Below are 20,163 nucleotides of genomic sequence, written 5' to 3' on the forward strand. Positions count from 1 at the left end.
AGGGGCTGGCTGAGGACAAGGTCCAGTTACACTATTGGTGGAGCAGGAGGGTGGAGGCTGTGTCCCTAAGATGGTGTGGACAGGGAGGGCTGGGGACCAGGTCGAGACCTCCCAGGATGGGTGGGTGGGGGACTGTCAGCGAGTCCGGTTTAGAGGCCAAGCAGGTCAGGTGTCCAGGTCGACCACGGGGAGGGGAGGGTCTGAGACACGCCAGGGCCAACTGCCTCCCCCTTCCCCCATCTCCCCAGGACTCTGAGGGAGGCACCACTCTGGGGTCCAGGCAAGTGACTCAGGCAGATTGGGTCTCAGGCAACAAGTCAGGGACTGGTTCCAAGAACTGGGGCACGAGGTGGGGATGGGGTACTGGGAATGAGGCCAAGCCCAGTTATGGGAACTGGGACACTTTCCACGTGGGACTTGTGTTCTTTACATCCTTCCTGCATGAATCCTGGGAAACGGGGCACGTCTGCACCTGGCGCCTGTCAGAACCTGTCAGACTGGGGGGAGAGGTGTTTGGGGTGAGGCTTCGGGGCACGGGGGTGGCACCTCCTGTCTTTGCCTCCTGCCCTGCCCCAAGTAGCGGCCTCCTTCCTGCCCCGCCCCCCTGGTAGCCCCAGCCTTGCAAGAAGAGCCTCAGAGTAAACATCATGTTTATTTTGAACATTCAAATTTACAAAAACAAAAAAGTGACAAAATCCACAATATGTCACACACACACGCACGCACACACGTTGCACCTCATATCACTTTATGTACAAAATAGGGCCAGGAGGACGGGAGGGGGTGCACTAATTTCAGTGTCCAACAGCTTGACATGCTAGTCCCTGCTCAACTGGGGCCACATGAGCCTCTTCACCACCCAGCAGGGTCAGAGGTCAGGGGTCATAGGGGAGGTAGGGCTTGGGGTGGCAGGCAGCTGGGACAAAGGGGGTAAGGAAAATGATCCCATCTCTGGGAGGGGCCCCTTTCCCAGTTTGTTCAGGGCGAAGGTGCAGGGAAACAGAAAAGGGGGGGACCAGTTCTGGGGAGGGGCCACTTCATTGTGGAGAGCACACGCAGAGTCAGAAAGCTGGGTTCAGGTCTCCCGGTGCCCCAGCTGGGTGGCACTCAGGGCCACTCACCCTCTGTGGGCCCCGGTGTCCTCATCTGTAAAATGAGGGCTTCAACCACCTCTAAGAGCCCTTCTGTCCAAATGTGTGGATCAAGGTCATGCACAAATGTGGCAAGGTGATCTGTCCCCTTGGGAGGTTGACGGGGGGGGGCACAACATGCCACAGAGGTGGGGAAATCTGGCAGGTAAGAGCTGTAAAGCACCTGGAGCCGGGCTTGGCCCGAAGCAGGAGTTGGAGAGATGTTTCCTCCCCCGCTGCTTGGGGCTTTGGGGAGACAGTGGCCTCTCAGCTCTCCTGGAATCTCCAGCCAGTGGAGGAGGGGTGGGCACACTGCAGAGGGATGAGTTCCCTGAAGGGACTGAGACCCTTCCCACAGCCGCACCCAAGGGGACCCTGGCCCTGGGGCCGGCCCATGCCGTGCCTCTGCCCCTCCACCTCAAACTCTGTGGGGTGATGAGGGTCAGGGACATCCCTTCAGGCCAAAACCCACTCCACAGAATGTGGGGTGACTGCTCCCTTGGGCTGAGGGGTGGGCCCTCGATGTAACCTGCCTTGTTTTAAACTCTGGGCTCCATCACTTGCTGGCTGGTTGACACTGGGCAGGTTACTTAGCCTCTCTGTGCTTCAGTTTCCTCATGAGTATGAAGAAATAGTCCTGGCATTGTGAGGGTAAATGAGATGATACTGTGAGGTGTTCAGCACAGTGCCTGACACTTAAAATGATGTCACAGACACGGGCTCAGCATCGCTCTTAGACAGGAGCAGCTCAGGGGCGCAACCGAGCCCTTTCTAGACCCTCTTCCCTTGCTTTCTCGGCTATGCCTGGGAGCAGCTGAAGATCAAAGCTGGAGTCCAAACAGCAGGCACTCAGCCAATGTACGAAAGGGTGGGGACTTGGGGACTTTCATTTTCCCGGAATAGAAGTGGGGATCCAGGCCACTCACCAATGGCCCAGACTCAGAACCTGCACCCCAACATTTCCAGTTTGGTCCTGTTCCCTCTGGATGGCTGACCAGGGTGCAGCAGGTGTCTCATCACCACCGTGACAAAGCATACGGGACCTGGGATGTTCTCTGGGTGGGCTCAAGTGACCAAACGATTTTCATCACTGCTATCCTAAGACTCCTTCTTTCCCCAAGACCTCCACAAAAGCTGCTCCCTTAAAAACAAAAATAGAAACCCAATAAAGCCCAGTGTCCAGGGCCCCTGAAGTCTAATTTCTAAATTCTGCCATCACCCCAGCAACAGCGTGTGTCACTAGGAGATACTTGACCCAGTACTTGGGCTGATGTCATTGCTGTTACCAGGGCAACCGAGATCTCGGCAGGTTCAGGCTGAAGCAGCCATTGCTTCTCCTGGGTCCTTCTAGGGGGAGCTGGGCCCGAGGTGCTGAAAGGTCTGCTTGTGCTCTGGAAACGGAAACAAGGACCTGGGGGCTGGAGGCAAGAGTCTCAGAAAAGCCTCCGCAGTGCGGCTCTTACGCCACACTCAGGCTAAGTGGCCGTGAGAGGCAGAGGAAGGGAACAAAAAGTGAGGCAAAAGGCACCAGTGCCCACTCGAGTCAGGGAGCTTGAAGCTACCCAGACCTGGTAGGTGACTGGCAGGGGAGGGACACTTGCATTCTCAGCTCTCCATTCTTGCCAGGGTGCCTGGGATCATGCCTCCCAGGAGGCAGGGGATGGCTAAGATGTGTTTCATGAAGGCGGATGTTCCAGTGGTCATGTTGGAAAGCATTCTCACCTCTCGGATGGCCATCCTCTAGGTGAAGGCTGGACTCAAAGACCCTCATGGGCAGGCAGTATGGTGTGGGGGAAAGAGCACTGAATAGGGAGTCAGCGCCCTGGGTTCTAGTCCTGGCTCTGCCCCTTTGTGCTGGGTGATCCCGTATAAGTCATTTACCCTCTCTGTGCTCTTCCCTATCTGCACAAGTAAGGGATCAGACTGGGTGGCTTGCTCAGCTCTGACGTTCCTCCACTCTTTTGGGGGAGCTGGTGAGGACCCAAGGGTGGGGACCAGGAAGCCATTCAGACAAGAGTGCCAGGCTGGGAGGATCCAGAAGAGCTGGTTTTTACAGTGTGCACATGAGGTTGGTCTGCCTTGCCCCTTGCCCTTGCCTCTGACTCTGGAGCCAGCTGCTGACCCTGACCCATGCCTAGCCAGGTCCCATGTGCTGCCCAGTCCCAGGACTGGCCCCTGCTGTGCCCCTCAGTCACCAGGAAAGTTCTCAGGCTTGCCCTATCCTACTCACCTGAAATCATAGACCATCTCATGTTCACTCACAAATGAGGAAGGCTAGCCCAGAGAGGGCAGGGACTCACAGGAGGCCAAACAGCAGAGCTGGCTAGGAACCAGGGGCTCCTCCTTGTCATCCAACACTCTGCACAGTACTCCACGCTTCTCCCTGTTCACTCAGCTTCTTCCTTCCCCAGAGGCGCAGGGCTGTGCAGAGGGGTAGGTAATGTGGCTCTGCCAGAGCCTGGTCCCCTGGAGCACAGGGCCTCTGCCTCATGCCACTCCTAGCCCAGGCCCTGTCCTGGCCACAGAGGGGGAGAAGTGACCATGCCCGCAGTGGACACAGCTGTGGGTAGGCACAGGGGTGACTATGGCCCTTTGACCTCCTGGGGTCTTGGTCCCTAACCCTCCAGGCCAGAGCTGGAAAGGGAATGTCTTGGAAATTGAGGTGGGGTTGGGATAGGCATGAAACCAACATTCAATCCACTGCACACAAAGAAACAAGGTTAGAAGAGAGAGGGTGTGGGTGAGGGTGGGGTGGGGTATGGGGGGAGGGTCCCGCTGCCCTTGACTGTCAGCTGGTGGAGAGATGGAGGAGTGAGTCTGAGTCTCCTATGTCTCTGCCACCCCCTTCTCAGCTCTATAGCCTGTTGTGGCTCTGAAGGGGAAGGGGCCAGGCCTGTTGCATGGGGGACAGGGCAGTGGATGGCCTTCCCTGTCACTGAGATAGCGGGCCCTCCCCCCATACACAGCTCCATGGGGGTGCTGTTGACATCAGTGGAGTCAGATGTGGTTAATGGAATGGTGTGGTGAGAGTAAGAGACGGCTGTGGTATAATGCCAGGAGGGTGGGCAGAGCCATGGGCACTGCTAACCACCCTTGCCAGGCCCTGGGCTCACCCCAGGCTTGACCTATTGAGTTGCTGGTCCCCATCCAGGCTGGATTAAAGGACAGCCATCACAGGGCAGGGCATTCTGGAGGTGTGGGTGTAGGTGGGGGAAATGAGAGGCATGGTCAGGAGTGGAGCAGGAGGGGAGGCCAGTGTGTGGGTAGGCTGAGGAGGAATGTGCCCCCTCCTGTAAAGTCCCCAAATTGGCAGGCAAGGGAGGGGCCCTGGACGAGGTGGCCCCTCATGCCTTAGCCCTCTCCTTGCAGACATCGAAGGCAGCCTTTTTTGCACCCCCAAAGGCTTCCACCAGCTTGTCTTCCCAGGGGAGGATGTTGCCCAGCAGTGGCCCAGTACAGTTGGCAATGCCCAGGACCTGGGCAGATGTCAGGGGGTGGTCCCACAAGTTAAACTGGGCGATGTCACCCACGAAGGCCTGAGTGGCATCAAACCGGCCTCCCAGGGTATCCTGAGCCAAGAGAGCAGAGAAAAAGGAGAGACATGGAGTGAAGGTGCACAAAAGATAGGCAGGCAGACTCAAGAGAGGCAGGCCCCTGTCCCAGCTGAAGCCCCACCCCCATGGCTCTGGCTCCACCCCTAAGGCTCTAGCTCCGCCCCTAAGGCTCTAGCCCTGTGGGTAGGTGTTTGCTCTCTCTGGGTCTCAGTCTGCCACACCACCTGCAGAATGGCTGGATCGGACTGAGTGATCACTGCTGTGCTTTCAGGGTCCCTCCAAGGGCCTAGCCCCTCCTCCTCAGGCGCCCTGGGTGGGTGGGATTTCTACTTGGGCCTCAAGCCGTCATATCACCTTGAGCCTTACCTGCTCTTGGCCCAGAATAAGGATCCCATGAGGCTTGATGGGGTGCCAGGCAGCCAGGTTCTCACCAGAGCCCCGCAGCTTCCCATCCTGGTAGGCAGACCACAGGCCATCTCTTGTGGTCCAGGCGATGCAGATGTGGTGCCAGCTGTTGTCCTTCAGGCTCAGGGGCAGCTGGGCCACCTGGACACAGATCCCCCAGCCCCAAGTCAGAGGTCACAAGGACCAAGGCTGGAGCAGTGGAGGGGGGGCAGGAGACCCTTGTCCTTCCTTCCAGAGACTGACCCAAGGCTTGGCCCTCCCCTTCTTCCCAGCCCAGTGTCTTCCCCACCACCCTTTCCTCTTTCCCCAGGACCTAAACAGCAGCTTCACTTAGACCACGAGGGGCTCGTCGCTGTTGGTTTTCATTTGTTTCCAGGAAGTTTATTCACCCACAGGCCTGTAAGGTCACATGCGGTGGGAGCTGCATCTCCAATCCTACCTTCCCTTGAACACCTCACACAGTGCCCGGCACACAGTGTGGTTCAAAATGTAGGAGCAGTGGTGGAACGTGCCTTGGACTAAGGCTGAACACTGGCATGTGGCTCTGGCTCTGCCAACCAACCCCCTGTGGGACCCAGTGGAATCTGCACCTTCCTCCCTGGCCTTGGTTTTCCTCCTCTATAAAGTAAGGAGTTGAGGCAAGGAATGGCAAGTATGCAGTCACCTCCGCCTCCTCTACCCAAGGCAGACATGGCTAATCTATCATGAGCCTGGACTCGGCCTCAGGATCCGCCTCATCACAGTCCCCTTGGAAGCCACTCCTGATTGATTAGCCTTGACCTGTGACATGCTACCTGTGGATTTGGAGCTCCCAAAGGGCTCTTTCACCTCCTAAGTTCTCTGAGATCACAATTTAATGCAACATTCTCTGAGGCCTAGTTGGTGCCAGGCCTTGTTCTGGACACTGGGGATATGAATGGTCCTAGCTGTAAATGAGCTGAGTCTGCACAAGAGGAAGGACTTCAGGGACAATATTACAAGAGAAAATAACACGAGGGCCATTTGAGAGGTACAGAGCCAATAAAGGCCCAGAGGAAGAGGGGGGTGTGGGAACAGAAGACATGGATGACAGTGCACTCTGACAGTTCCACACAAGGCAAACCAGTGTGGAGCACAGCAGGAGCGAAGGCTTAGAGGCTGGAATACAAGGGGAACTTTGAGAAGTAGCCTGTGAGGTTGGCATTCAAAGGACTCCAGGAGTTCCTGGCATGGGGCTGCCCTGTGCCCTGTCCAGGGTGCTGAATCCCTAAGCACTGAGTGCTGACCTCGGGCAGAGCCAAGGAGGGCAGCCAGGGGGTGTACGAACGGAACAAGGTTAGTAGGACCTAGATGCAGACCTTTCCAGGTCTTCTCAGGACTTCTTGGGCCACAGAAAAATTCACTGCCCCTTGGGCCCAACTCCTTTCTCTCCTCTTCCATAAAGAAGCACCTTCTGCTGAGCAGGATTCTGGTGGGTTCGGGGGGGGGGGGGGGGCTCTTCATTAGGGAGGTCCTTGGATCTCTCTCCTTGTCCAAGAAAATGAGCAGGACCGGAGGCAGACACTGCCAGCCCTGCTCCTAGAGCCGGGCGCTGGGGAAGTCACGGAATCTCCGAGAGCCTCACACGCCTCCCCTGTAAATGGGAGCTCCACGCTTACAGCCTCTCGGGCACGAGCCCCTCTCCAGCCAGCCCCAGGTCTGGCTTGTCACCGTGTTTCCAGAGCCCAGCTGGCACACAGCAGGCATGGTGTGTGTGCTGAGTACACTGAGTGAGAGAACGAAAAGGGCCCACATGTCCGGGGCCCAGCGCAGTGGGTGCTCCTGGAAGGGTGACCAGAGCTCCCAGAGGGTGACCCCTGCCCCCGTCCCTCCAGTCTGCCCACCCCCGCTGACCTTGTCGTTGATCAGCAGCTCCATGGGGTCCGGGCCTGCCTCCAGCAGCACGATCTCATTGGCCTGCCCCGGCACTGAGTAGGAGAAGGGCGTGCCCTGGCCCGCGCTGCCCGGCCTGGACCGCAGCCACATGCAGACAGTGAAGGCGTAGAGCTCGGGCAGCGCCCTCCGCACGCGGGCGTACATGTAGTTGTTGCGAATGGGGATGCTGATCTTGAAGGCGTCAGGGGGGCTGTAGGCCGAGGACCCTGAGGGGGTGGGGAAGGCAGAAACGGTGGGAGTCAGTGGACACTGATGAGGGTGGGGTGGGCAGGGCACACTCCAGAATGGGGCCTACTAGTCCCTAAGCACCTGCTATGCCTCCCTTCACCTGCTGTGCCCCTGCTATGGCCCCTTCACTCCAAAATTCACTCGCCACCTGTTTTCAAGGACTAGCTTGAGGCCCACCTCCTCCAGGAAGCCTCCTGGATTTCTTTCTCCAGAACTCCTGTCTTACATCTAAGCCAGTCCCAGCTAATTGCTCATGGTTTTCCCTGGAATCCCCAACTTGTCCATAAGTCCCTTATGGCTGGTCTCACAAGGTTTCAACAATGAAAGGTCCCTAAGAGCTTACAAGCCCTAAATCTCCTCTTCAGGTGAGGAAAATGAGGCCTGGGGGAAGGAAGCAAACTTCCAAAGTCACAGAGCAAGTCAGTGACAGCTGGGGAACCAGGGGCTAGGTCTCCTGATGCTCATACCTGTCCGCTGTCCGCTCCCTCATGTTTCTCTGACCCGCTAGCAGTGCCAGGCCCAGGTGTTAAACAAATGACGAAATTCTGGTTCACTGAAGGTGCTATTTTGTGGGGTGCTTAAATGCGTGGACTTTGGAGTCAGACCTGGTTTGAGGTCTAGATCCACTACTCACTGGCTGTGTGACCTTGGGTAAGTCACTTGACCTCTCTGAGCTTCAGTTTCCTCATCTGTGAAATGGCAATAACACCAGTACCATCCCTTTCTGGTTTGTGAAGATTAAACCAGCTAATGTGCCAATTATTTAGCCCACTCTGAATATATAACAAGTACCAGGAAATACTAACTTACTAATAATGCTAATAATAGCCACCAATTACTCTCTTCCTCTCGTGCTTCAGCCTCCTCCCCGCTGCTCTATCTTTAGCCTCTGGAGAGCACGAAATGTTTCTCCAGTGAATCTGCTCCCTGAGAGCCCATCTGAGGACCAAGGCCTTGCCTGCTCTGCCCACTGAGGGGCCCAGGACCCACCATGTTCCAGTTCAGCTATGCGGCCCTGCAGGGTGTCCAGCTCCTTCTCCACCTCCTGACGCTGCTGGTGGCTGCTGTGACTGAGGGCCACACGCTCCTTCTCCAGTGCCAGCACCTTGGCCAGCAGCTGCCCCTCCAGTTCTTCCATCTTGGAGTGCAGGGTGGTGGGCACCGCGGGCATAGGGGCGGGGGCAGCCGAGAAGTTCACATGGGCTGGAAGCTCCTGCTGCTCTCAGGGCAGAAAAGGGTGTGTGTGAGGTCACTCCGAGGGAGGAAGGGAAGGGACTTGGGGCTCAGAAACCCCACCACACCTGCCGAGTGACCCTAGGCGAGCTCAGCTTCCCCATATGCAGAATGGAGCCAGCAATACCAGCTTCAGGCAACAAACTGGGTACCTGGCAGAGCATTTAAGATTAGAGTGTCAGACAGCTCAGGGTTCAAATCCAGCTTGAGAACCAACTGCTGTGTTTCCCTGAGTGAATGCCTCTACCTCTCTGAACCCCTGCTTCCTCACATGCAACACAGGCAATTGCACCTATTTAGAAGGTTTGTGGGGGTGAAGTAGTAAATGCCAATGAGCAGAGCCTGTTTATTGCAATTACTGTCTGGGGCTGAGGAGCTGGAGGGACTGACACTCACTCTGCCATGCCACCCCGAGATCAGGAGCAGGTGGGCTAACCTTGACGCCCCTGTTATACCAACCTTCACTATCCAGAAGGCTCCTTCTCACTCCCCAGGGTCCTAGGAATCCTGACTCTGGTGCTGACTAAACACAATGCCTCAGTTTCCCCTTCTGTAAAATAGGGACCACTGGCCCCGCTCTGTCCATCCCCAGGATAGATGTAAGGAAGTAAAGGGTCCGTGGACTGTAAAAGCAGAATGCAGACTGTGAGGCTTGAATACATCAGCCGACAGGGAGCTTGCTACCTCCAGAACCTTCCCCTTGACCACAGACGGCCCATGGAGGGCCAGGGCCAGCAACACACTGCATTCGCAGTGGCCGGACTTCCAGGAAACCTTGGGCTGAGGCAATTACTCATGGAGTGAATTCCACCTCAGTGCTGGGTGGGCCGCAGCTGGATAGCCTCGGTCCCAGCACTGCTGTCCTCAGTTTCCCTTCCACTGTGCCAAGCTTGGCACAAAGGGTACCCATCTGGATGAGTGTGTCAGGGCCATCCTTGGCACTTTACATGAGTTTACTCATGAATCCTTACAGCCACTTGTTTTTGTTGGTATTGTTAGTGTCCCCATTTCACAGATAGGGAAACTAAGGCAGAAGTCCTTTTGAATTGCCTACAACCATGGGGCTGGGCACAGCTCCCACCTCTGGAGCCCAAGCCTTCTCTCTCTCGCAAAGTGTCCTCCCCTCTCCGAGGGAGAAGGACCTGCCAGGAGGGAGCAGGGCGCAGAGCACTATTTACACAGACACCGTTTCGAGGAGAAACCACACAGCCGAGGGAGGTGGGCTTGCAAGCTGTTCTTTTGTCAGAGCCACCAGCTCTGCCACCAACAGGAAGGCCTGGGAGGAGGTGTGCTCACTGGATCGTGTGTGGCCCCCTCCCCACCCATGTCTGAATCAGAAGAACACGACAGCCCCCCACTTTCCCATCTGTTTCGGGCGCAGGCTGTGCCGCGTGGGCTCCCAGCCAGATGCCAAGTGGGCCCCAAGCCCAAGATGGTGGGGGGGAGGATGCCATCGCCCCCACTCAGGTCCTGACAAGGCAGGAAAATGGGGGCTCGGGACCCACCGTCTGTCGTGCTGGGAGTCCGGGGCGGGGCTGGCTGTGAGTGTGTGGAGCCTTGAGGCAGAGCCCGGGGTTCTGGTCCAGCTCAGCGCCAGCGGCCGGGCTCATCAGCACCGGGTAACAAGAATGCCACCAGCGGCAGCTGTCCTCAGTGCCACGCAGGGCGCGCCAGGTCCGCACTAAGGAAGCTCTGTGCAAGCATTTCACAGCCCCCTCAGCAACCCAGAGAGATCAGGAGGCCCGCTTTACAGATGAGGGACCCGAGGCTCAGAGAGGAGAAGTCACCTGCCTAAGGTGTGAAGTGACAGCCAGAACCCCAGCCCGGGCCCTTCTGATTCCAGAACCTCTTTCCACTCTTCATCTCTACCCTGCCAGTCTGGTCTCAGTTTGTTGGTCTGCCAAGAGGGCACAGTGCTGGCTGCCCTGCCTGTGCTGAGGGCCAGCAGAAGAGGTTCTAGCGGCCATGACAAGGCTGGGAGGGTCTGGCAGGCTGTGTCACCGTGGTCTGGGGCAGATTCACAGAGGAACTAGACAGGAGGGACCTGCCTACGCAGGGTGGCTCAGCGGCTGGGAATATGTGGGGAGGACCCAACCACCTCATTCCCAGGTGGGGGTGGCTCCTTTCCTTCGGGGAGCAGGGGGAAGGTACTGGCTTTAGGGTCAGGGTCCCACCCGGTGCACTGCCCACCCCTGCCCAGGACAGCATGGGCCCAGCTCCAGGGCAGCACAGTGTGGGCCGGGTCTCCTGCCCTCCCCCATCCCGTCATCCCTCAAGCCCTCCGCAAGGCTGCCCGGGCTCACGCCTGGCTCCACAAGCCCAGTGCCTGCTGTGTGAAGCTGCCATGCCTCAGCTTCCCCATCAGCAGGATAACACCCCATGGCGTTGCAGTGAGAATGAAGTGAGTTAATAGCCATAATGCCCTGAGAGTGGAGGTGGCACATGAGAGCTACGTAAATGCCAGTAATTATTATTATCACGAATATACTTAAATACCCCTTGAAGGGACCAACCGTTCTCCATCTCCAACCATAAATCTTTTGGTTAACCATTATATTGAGAAAAAAAAGCAAGTTACAGAAGAAGAGTTAGATACCATTTAAATAAAGTCACCAAGATTCAAAACTAGATCACGTATTTGTAAAAGCATAAAAAACGCATGGAGAGGTAAAGGCAAGTGCAGGGCAGCGGTGGCCCTCTTGGGGGTGGGCGCCGGGGGCTGGGAGTGAGGGGCTCCCGGGGGCAGCAGCTGGCTGCGAGCGTCTGGCTCTGGAGCCTGGTGGGGACCTGGGTGGTATAGTCTATACTTCACCACGCTTTTCTTTAAAAAATGGGAGAAAATCCAAAAGCAGAGTCTTCGAGGGTAGGCTCTAACCCTGAATCTTCATGTAGCCTGATTTGGCCCCTTTGTCCCTCCCTAGTCCAGTGTCACCTGGGCTCCTGCTCTGGCCCTTCTCCCGGCAGCAGCAAGAGGCAGCCACCCAACTGCAAAGCCAACCACGCTGCTTAAAATCCTTCAACAATCCCGGTTCCCCACCAATAAAGTCCCTGCCCGCTGATCGCAGCCCCCCCTACCCACCCCTCAGGCTTCACTCGTTCCCACTGCAAGTGCCCAGCTGCCCCAGCGCCCTCTCACCCTAGGGCCTCCTTACGTGCTGCTCCTTCAGCCTAGAGCATTCCTCCCGCCTCCACCCCACCTTCTCTGGTCAGCGCCCGCTCGGCCTCCAGATGGCTGCTTCCGTGACGCCTGAGCTAAGATGCTCCAGGGAAGAGGGATGCTTTTCTGAGGGACTGCAGAGTACTCACTCACTCATTCACTAACTCATCCATCCGTCCATCCATCCATCCATCATCCATCCATCCATCCATCCATCCTCCCTCCGTCCGTCCGTCCGTCCGTCCGTCCATCCATCCATCCGTCCGTCCATCCGACAACACATGCTGGGGTAACAGTGTGTCAAGTACAGGCACGGCCCTCATGCCACACAGGCCTGTGCCATTTCCAGGTTTCCTGCTCACTAGATCTGTGGCCCCGGGCAAGCCGCTCAACTCCTGTGACCCTCAGTTTCCTCAACTGCAAAATGGGCATAACAGTATCTGCGTTTCGGGATATAAGTAGTGACAAAATGAAAGCACATATGTAAAGTGGCATATAATAAGTGGCTGATAAGTGGTCACGACCATTATTATCATCAGTCGCTATTCTTGGGAGGCAGGAGAGCACAGGGACCAGTAACTGTGCGGGTCTGGGCCTGAGGCCAGACTGCAGTCCCAACTGAGCGATGGGGCAAGGTTCTTTTTTTTTTTCCCCCGATTTTTTTTTTTTTTTTTTAAAATTTGGAGAGGAAGGGAGAGGGAGAGAGAGAAACATCGATGTGAGAGCGAAACATTGATTGGCTGCCTCCCGGGCATGTACCCTGACAGGGAACTGAACCAGCAACCTTTCAGTGCACTGAACAGCGCTCAACCCACTGAGCCACACCGGCCAGGGCCTGGGCAAGGTTCTTAACCTCTGTGAGCCTTCGTTTCCTCATCTGAGAAACAGGGGTAGGAATAGAGCCGTGGTTTCCGTGGGACTAAATTTTAAGGCCCTTAGGACAGGCTGGCGGAGAGGGCGCGCTCGGCCCCCTGCCTCTCGTAGTGCCAGCGCTGTGCTCCAGGGGGTCGAGGCGACTCGGGGCAGGACTCGGCCTGGCCTGAACTGTTCCCCGCCTTGCTCTCCGGGAGCCAGACTGGCTAACCCGGGCGGGGAAGGGGGTGCTGGAGCCAGACTGCTCTTCGGTCCGGTCCCGACGCCAGTCTGGAGCTGTAAGGAAAGAAGGCAGCCCTGGCCGGTGCTGCTCAGCGTCAGAGCGGCAGCCAGCGCGCTGAAGGGTCGTGGCTTTGACTCCTGGTCAAGGGCGAGTGCCTGGGTTTCAGGTTCGATCCCTATCCCTGGTCAGGGCCCGTGTGGGAGGCAAATAATCAGTGTGTGTCTCTCATATTGATGTTTCTCTCTCTCGCCCTCTCTTCAACTCTCTCTAAAATCAATGAAAAAATATTCTTGGGTGAAGATTAATGCCAAAAATAAATAATAAGACAAATGGGCCTCTGTACAGCAGGGTGCCAAGCTGGGGTGCGTGGGGAGGGAGATGGGGTGGGAAGATGGGGAGAAGGCTCCCTGGAGGTGTGTCCATGCATCCTCGTGGGCTCTGAGCTCCGAGGCCCCAGAGTAAGTATAGGACACCCCCACCCCAGACACCCTCGCCTGCCCCTTCAAGTCCTCCCTGAGAAGCTGCCATGTTGAGAAGGCCACAGAAGTCCCTCTCAGGGGCTGCCTGCCCACACACCTTCTGGGCCCTGGTCAAAATCTGCAGCTAAGACTGAGGGCCCTACCCTCAGCCCATTTTAATAGAAAATCCTGGCTGTGGTCTTTGCTCAGCTTCTGCTGTGTGGCCTTGAGCAAGTCACTTGGCCTCTCTGAACCTCAGCTTCCCCTGAGTCAAATGAGGGGTGTGTGGGGGCAGGTAAGTGCTTCCACTTTGGGGTGGTTGTTGCAATCCCTGCTCGCAGAGCGGGGAAAATGCACCCAAGTTTGTCCTGGGGAAACCCCGCCTTACTCTCATTCACTGAGGAGAGCCAACCCCTGACCTCAGCCTACCTCCCACAGGCAGGGACATCACAAAATGGCCAATATACACAGAAAAGGTGCTCAATTTCATGAGTCATCAGAGAAATACAAGTTAAAATCACAGCAAGTGCACTTACACGCCCACCAGGACGGGGAGCATCTCTGAAATGACCATACCCAGGTTGGCAAGATGCACACGCAGGTGGGCGTGCAGGCGCTCACAGCCACTTCGGAAAAGTGTTTTGCAGCACGCACCTCCTAATGCTAAATATATGCCTCTCCTGGGGCCCAGGCATCCCACTCCTGGGGATGTAGCCAGGAGAAATGAGGTCTTATAGCCACCAAAATATACCACAAGGACCAGAAACAACCCAAATGTCCATCTGTAAGAGGAATGGGTAAGTCAAGGAAGGAATGTCCATACACAGAAACACTACACAGCACTGAAAAATAACTGACCACCGACACACACACCTCGATCCAATGTCAGCCGTAATGAAAATGGAAATACCAGACACAAAGTGATACAGCTGCTGAGTCCATCTGAATGCCGTCCAAACAGGGACAAAACGGATATGTGGTGGCAGAAGCAGAGTCGTGGTACCTTTGGGGAAGTATAGACTTTGGGGGTCACAGAGGAGCCTGCTGGGGCACTGGAAATGGTCTGATTCTTGATCTGGGTGGAGCTTTCATGGGTGTCTCCATACATAAATTTTCACTGAGCTGTGCACTTAAGATTTGTGTCTTTTATAAGTAAGATATAAGCTCTTGCATATCTTGAATGTAGGATATACCTAAAAAGATCAAAAAGTGCAAAAGGGAAGGCCCTGCTCGCCACCCAAGCAGCTCCTGCCAGCCTCAGAACAGCAGGTCTCCTCTCCTGACTGCAGGCCTGCCAGGGATGAAAGGCCTCGGGTCACAGAATGACAAAGCAAGAGGGGTCCTGCCCTCCCCTCCCATTTGACAGATGGGGAAACTGAGGGTCAAAGAGAAGAAGAAATTGTCTGAGGTGACTGTGAACAGGTGGCAGAGCTGGGGCTTAAAGCACGAGGTTTCTTGCTAGAAACGAGGCGACCAGCTTGATAGGCGGGGCGAAGGATGTGGTTTATGTCAAGGAATTGCTGCTGAAATCAACCTTGAAGTTTCATTTTATAGGTAAATTAGTGCAAAAATGCAACACTGGAACATGTATACATGGCCGGGTGCCACAGAAATGGCCCAACCCTTCAGGAAAGTAGTTCTTGGCCACAGCCATAAGAAGTCAATATCCTGACCCAGTAATGCCACTCCTGGGAATTCAGCCTGAAGAAATAATTCAACAGACTTAAAAAGAAGAAAACCCAACTATCTGCTTGGAATTGATCCTGCAATGAGCATCTAGAAGAAAAATAATTAGAAACAACCTACATCTCCAGCAACGAGAGATGCTCAGGGGCCTGATGGATGGCAGAGCCAGCGATGGGCCCCAGGATATTGTGGCCGTCATTACATGGTAATTCCCAGTGCTGGCAGCCAGGGGACAAAGTCTACAATTGGACAAAGGACCAAAAGGAAGCTGTGAAAACAAAATGGTGGAATTAAATGTGATCCCCCCTGCCCCCCCCCCCACTCCAAACCACACAACCTTTTTCAATTAGCAGCAGCAGCAGTAACAACAAAAATAAAAACATGGAAAAGAAGACACACAATTTGTCCTAAGCCCTCAAACATGGCTCCCACTTGAGGCCTGGGCAGAGAGGCTGGGCCAGCGTGACTTTCCCTTCCCTCTGGTAGTTGGCCCGGTGGGGTGGGGAAGCGGGTGATGCAGAAATGTGCCAGGTGAGGATGGGCAGGGGTGTGCTGAAGATTATGGGAGCACAGGTGGGTTAGGAAGTGGACAGTGTGATCAGGGAGGGCCTCTGGGAGGAGGTGTCCTCAGGACACTCTTAAGCGATAAGGATGGATACGCTGGGGGGTATTTAGGCAGAAGCAAGAAGAAACTGGGAGACAGGCCGGATCCCAAATGGCAGCCTGGAAGCAGGCTGAGGAGTTGGCACCACAGGGGATCCCCATGGTGGCCTTAAAGACGATCCCTGGGGCGGCCTGAAGGAGGATGGGTGGAAGGGTGTGCCTGGGGGGGGGAGACCAGTGAGAGGCTGTTGTAAGTGTCCACAGAGAGATGAGAGCCAGTGGAAGGAGGAGGGAGGGGAGGAACCAAGCATGGCTTCTCAGAGCACATCTGAGAGGCAGAGGACCTGAGTTCAGGTTTGGACACGGTGAGGGTAGGGGGCTGGTGGGACATGCAGAGGGAGGTGCTCAGGAAGCAGTTGGATCTATTGGTCTAGAGCTCAGGAGAGGAGCCTGGGCTGGAGGTGAAGCTGGTTTGGGGCGCCACAGTGGGACGGATGTTGGAAGGCTCTGGGTGTGGCTGAGCTCACCCCGGGGAAGTGAGATGAGAGCCAGGAGAGGTGCAAATGTTAAAGGAGGACCCCAGAAAGGGGACAGAGGGACGAGAGGCAGGTGAGATGTGTCTAGAAGCCCAGGGCATGGGGGATCACATTAATTCCACCATTTTATTTGGCAGATCATAGGAGAAAACGACCACAGGGGTCAGACATCGGAGAGGGGTCCAGCAAGATGAGGGCTGAAAGGTTCTGTTCAATTTGTCAACTTCAGTGATGCCACCATGAGCACGTTCAGTGCGCCATGGTGGCGGGGAGAGGAGTGGTGAGAAAGCAGACCCTGAACATCTGGGGCCATCCTTCTGAGGCTGTTGGGTGGAAAGGGAACAGAGAAACTAGACTGTCTAACAGGTGGATGGAGTCCAGCTGAGACCAATAGTCTGACTCCATGTCTGTTGGGCTCCAGACCCCAGCTCCTCCCAGAGACCCCAAAGAGACTGGCTCTGGCCACAGCCAGGCTCAGAAGGCAGGTCTGGCGGGCAGGCGGCCCCCGCCTTTCTCTCTCCAAGGCCACTGCACTCAGAAAGCAGGAGGGGTGTGGTAGGGAGACCAGAGCTGCCCCAACCCGAGAGGCGGGCCTGATGCCAAATCCCAGCCGCCAGGACAGTCCCAGCCTCAGCAGGCTGAGCGGAGAGCCCACCCCGCCAAATGCGCAGGTGCTGGGGGAACAGGTCCAGGGCAAGCCCGGCCCTGCCAGCCCCAGACATGGGAGGAACCACGGTGCCATCTGGGTGCGGGGGCTGGGGCTAGGGCAGGCAAGAGGAAGTTATTTGAAAACCAAATCTTTTCCTTTTTTACACTAATAAAAGCCATTTGTAAAAGGAGGGTTTGTTCCCATTTTTATTTTTGGCTATTTAAAAACTGAGTAATGTGATAGCTTAGTGCTAAAAACAGCAATCACTCAACCTGATTGAGCATACCTGGGAGCAGGTGGCCTGGAAGTTTATTATTATATTATTATTGTTATTATTCCTGCCCTTGGCTCTCATCTTAGAAATCCCCCAGAGCTGGAGTGGGAAAAGGGGATGCTGGCCTGGCAGGCAAGACCCCCTGGGCTTTCCCCCTGCCTCCGTCGCTCACCTTAGGAGGCCTCTGAGACCCAAGTGTCTCACCTGTAAGATGAGAGGGTTGTCGGTGACAGCTCCCTGGCTGCGCTCGGACACCCTGTGGGTAGGTGCTGACACCAGCACAGACTTTCTGGAGGGTCAGTGACTGGTCCATGGGCATGGCCAACCTTCCACCTGGCACGCCTGTGCTGCTGAGCCAGAGATTTAACTGAGAGAGCCATGGGAGGGGGGTCCCTGCATTTCCTTCCTTCTAGCCTCTCTCCTCTCTGCCTTTACCAGCTGCACTTGGTTTGGAGGGAGGTACAAAGGGCACAGCCGGTGCTTCCCCTCTTTCTCCCTTTCTCTCCCAGGTGCAATTCTGTTGCTAATGCCTTTTCTGCAGTCTGGAAATTGTGAATGGCTGGGGGTGGTCAGTGTCTCCCGGGTGCCAGTCCTTCCTAATCTGTCCAGTTCCCCCTTCTGGAGGCCCTACATTAGGTTCTCATAGGGAGGTAGGGGTGGGGCAATTTCAAAGGAGAAATGACTGGCCCAGGACCACAGGGCCGCCAAGAGTGGAGGACTGGGTCAGACCTCTTGCCTGACTCCCAGTCCGAGCCAGAAATGTCTGAAAAAGGTGAGTGGGAGAGGAGGAACCCTGGGTGGAGCCCTATATTCCCCACCCAGTCCCCACCCCAGAGCTGCCCGCTTGCAGGTATCCTGGCTGGGAGGGCGCCATCTCAGCTCCTGCCCTTAGGTCCGGTGGGGGGTAGGGGGGTGGGAGGTGGTGAGGGGCACACGGGTTTGGCTTATGGGACACTTTGTTCCGCCCTCTTTGGCAGGAGAGGGGCACTCCCAGTCCCCTGGGCACCGCATCCTATCCCCTGACCCTGGAGAGTGAGTTGGGGCTGGTGCTGCTCTGGGGAGGTCTGAAAGAAGAAAACGAAACGGACATTTAATGGGGTCCTGGTAAGTGCCAAGCATTTTTACCACCTACGTTTCAATCAGTCCTGAGTACTAGTGGGCACTGTTGTACCCACTTTTCAGATACGGAAGCTGAGTCTTAGCAAGTGCTGGAGGAGAACCGACGGGCAGCGAGCCTCTCCCGCGCCTGTGGGCACCAGCCTCCACCCCGCGCGCCCCGCGGGAATCCTCCTTCATCCCCTGTAGCAGGTGGGAGGTGGGAGGATCGAACGCCCGCCGGCGCCCCCCCCCCCGGGTCTCGGCGGCCCCCCGTCTCCGCGCGGCGGCCCAGGCCGGGTCCCCGGAGCCCGGCGCCCCCCCCCCCCCCGGGTCTCGGCGGCCCCCGGTCTCGGCGCGGCGGCGGAGGCCCGGTCCCCGGACGCCCGGCGCCCCCCCCCCCGGGTCTCGGCGGCCCCCCGTCTCCGCGCGGCGGCCCAGGCCCGGTCCCCGGAGCCCGGCGGCGGCCCCTCCCACCGGCCCGTCCCCCGACGGCGCGGCGCGGGGCGGGGCGCTCACCTCGATGCGGTCGATCCGGTCCCGGAGCGCGCGCACCGCGTCCTCCAGCTCGAGGAAGAGCGCGGGCGAGTCCCAGGGCCCGTCGGCCATGGCGTCGCGGCGGGGCCCGGCGTCCTGGAGGCCGCGCGGCAGGCCGCTCTCGCAGCGGCCCAGCTTGCCCGTGAGCTCGCGGATGGTGTCCTGGTCGGCGCGGATGCGCGCCTCCTGCTGCAGCGCCGTCTGGCGCAGCTGGTCGGCCGTGCTCTGCAGCAGCAGCAGCTCCTCGCGCTCGCCCAGCGCCGCGTCCCCCTGCTGGTCCCCCGACGGGCAGGCGGCGGCCAGCGGCGTGCACAGGAAGCGGCTGAAGAGGGGCACGGGCGGCAGCGGGGGCGCGCTGGCCGCCGGCGCCCCGGGCAGCGCGGGGGGCCCGGCCGAGCCGCCCGCGCCGTGCAGGGCGCTCAGGCTGCGCTGCGGGCCGGGGGACTCGGCGGCGGTGCCCGAGGCGTTGTCGGTGCCCCCGGGCAGCGCCCGCGCCCGGCTGGCCGCCAGGGGCACGCTGGCGATGATGCAGATGACGGCACCGAGGAACGCCAGCATGCCCGCGGCCAGCAGCACGGCCAGGAACTTCAGCGTGAGGCGGGCGGCGGGGCTCCCGAGGCCCCGGCAGGCGCGGCGGCGGGGTCGGGGCGCGGGGCCCGGGAGCGCGGGGCCGAGCGGGGCCGGAGAGGGAGCGGCGGAGCCGGAGCCGGAGCCGGAGACGTTGCCGCGGCCGCTGCTGCCGCCGTTCTGAGCCCCGGCGCGCGAGGAGCAGGCTGCGGGGAGGGGGGCGGGCGCGGCGGTTCCGCCCCGCGGGCTCCCGGGGGCCGGCCCTAGCCCAGCCCCGCACCCGTTGCGCGCCGGGCGGGGAGGTGGGGGCGCCGCCCGGGATGCGGCGGGAGGCGGGCGGCGGCACTGAGAGCTTTATCCCGCCTGGGTCACAGAGGGTGGCGACTCGGTGGCCGCGTGGCGGGACTCTTGGGTGACCCCCACCCCGCCCCTCAGTGCTCTGGCCCCCTCCCCAACCGGGAATGCCGACAGCTACCTTGCGGGGAGCTCCGCCCGCCGCCCCGGGTCACGGTCTGTGCTGAGCAAGCCGCAACCTCGGTCCCAATTAAGCCTCACGTGGACATGCTCATGGCACCACTGTGGAAACTGAGGCCCACTGATCACACAGCTAGTAGGCGCTGGAGCAGCATTTGGGCTCAGGCACGACAGGCTGGACCCAGACTAGGGGATGGCGCTGGGGTGGGGGTGGGGAGAGGAAGAAAAGAGGCCAGTGTTGGGGGCAGGGGACTGGAGATTTTGACCTAATCTTTATTCATATTATGGCCACCTGCCTGTGACTTCCCATCCCCAACCTCCTGAAGGAGCAGAGTTCACTGCCCTGCACCCCCATAAAAAATCTCCCTGTGATCTCAAAGGGTAGCAGAAGTTCTTCCTCCGACTCTAGGGGGGTGCAGGCCATCAAAAGAGAAGGCCCCTCTCCTTGGTGCAATCCCTATTAGGATGGCAAACCATGGTGGGCATGTGGGCCGCAGGGGCAGGAACAGCAGGAATGGGAGTGGGGTGTGGTGTGGGGGTGGTGGAGGAGCCTTTTACTTTCTCCTG

The 20,163-nt window shown here is 57.9% G+C and overlaps 1 protein-coding gene across 2 annotated transcripts; it reads right to left on the reverse strand.

Moving 5' to 3' along the window:
* Window positions 1–4,454: 4,454 nt before the first annotated feature.
* On the reverse strand, window positions 4,455–19,140 carry NPTXR (neuronal pentraxin receptor). Of its 2 annotated transcripts, none has more exons than XM_087814002.1 (5): window positions 18,538–19,140; window positions 8,222–8,447; window positions 6,962–7,209; window positions 5,051–5,230; window positions 4,455–4,699 (listed from the first exon to the last, which is right to left on the reverse strand). In XM_087814002.1, exons 1-5 carry the CDS (start codon window positions 19,111–19,113, stop codon window positions 4,475–4,477), a joined length of 1,455 nt encoding a protein of 484 aa, XP_087670128.1. In that variant the 5' UTR covers window positions 19,114–19,140; the 3' UTR covers window positions 4,455–4,474. The 2 variants fall into 2 exon arrangements, with proteins under 2 accessions (XP_087670128.1, XP_087670127.1); XM_087814001.1 differs by having other exon boundaries at window positions 8,222–8,450; window positions 18,538–19,113.
* Between the last annotated feature and the right edge of the window lie 1,023 nt (window positions 19,141–20,163).

This window comes from Miniopterus natalensis, chromosome 2 (assembly GCF_054644295.1).
Source record: "Miniopterus natalensis isolate mMinNat1 chromosome 2, mMinNat1.hap1, whole genome shotgun sequence".
NCBI lineage: Eukaryota > Metazoa > Chordata > Mammalia > Chiroptera > Miniopteridae > Miniopterus > Miniopterus natalensis.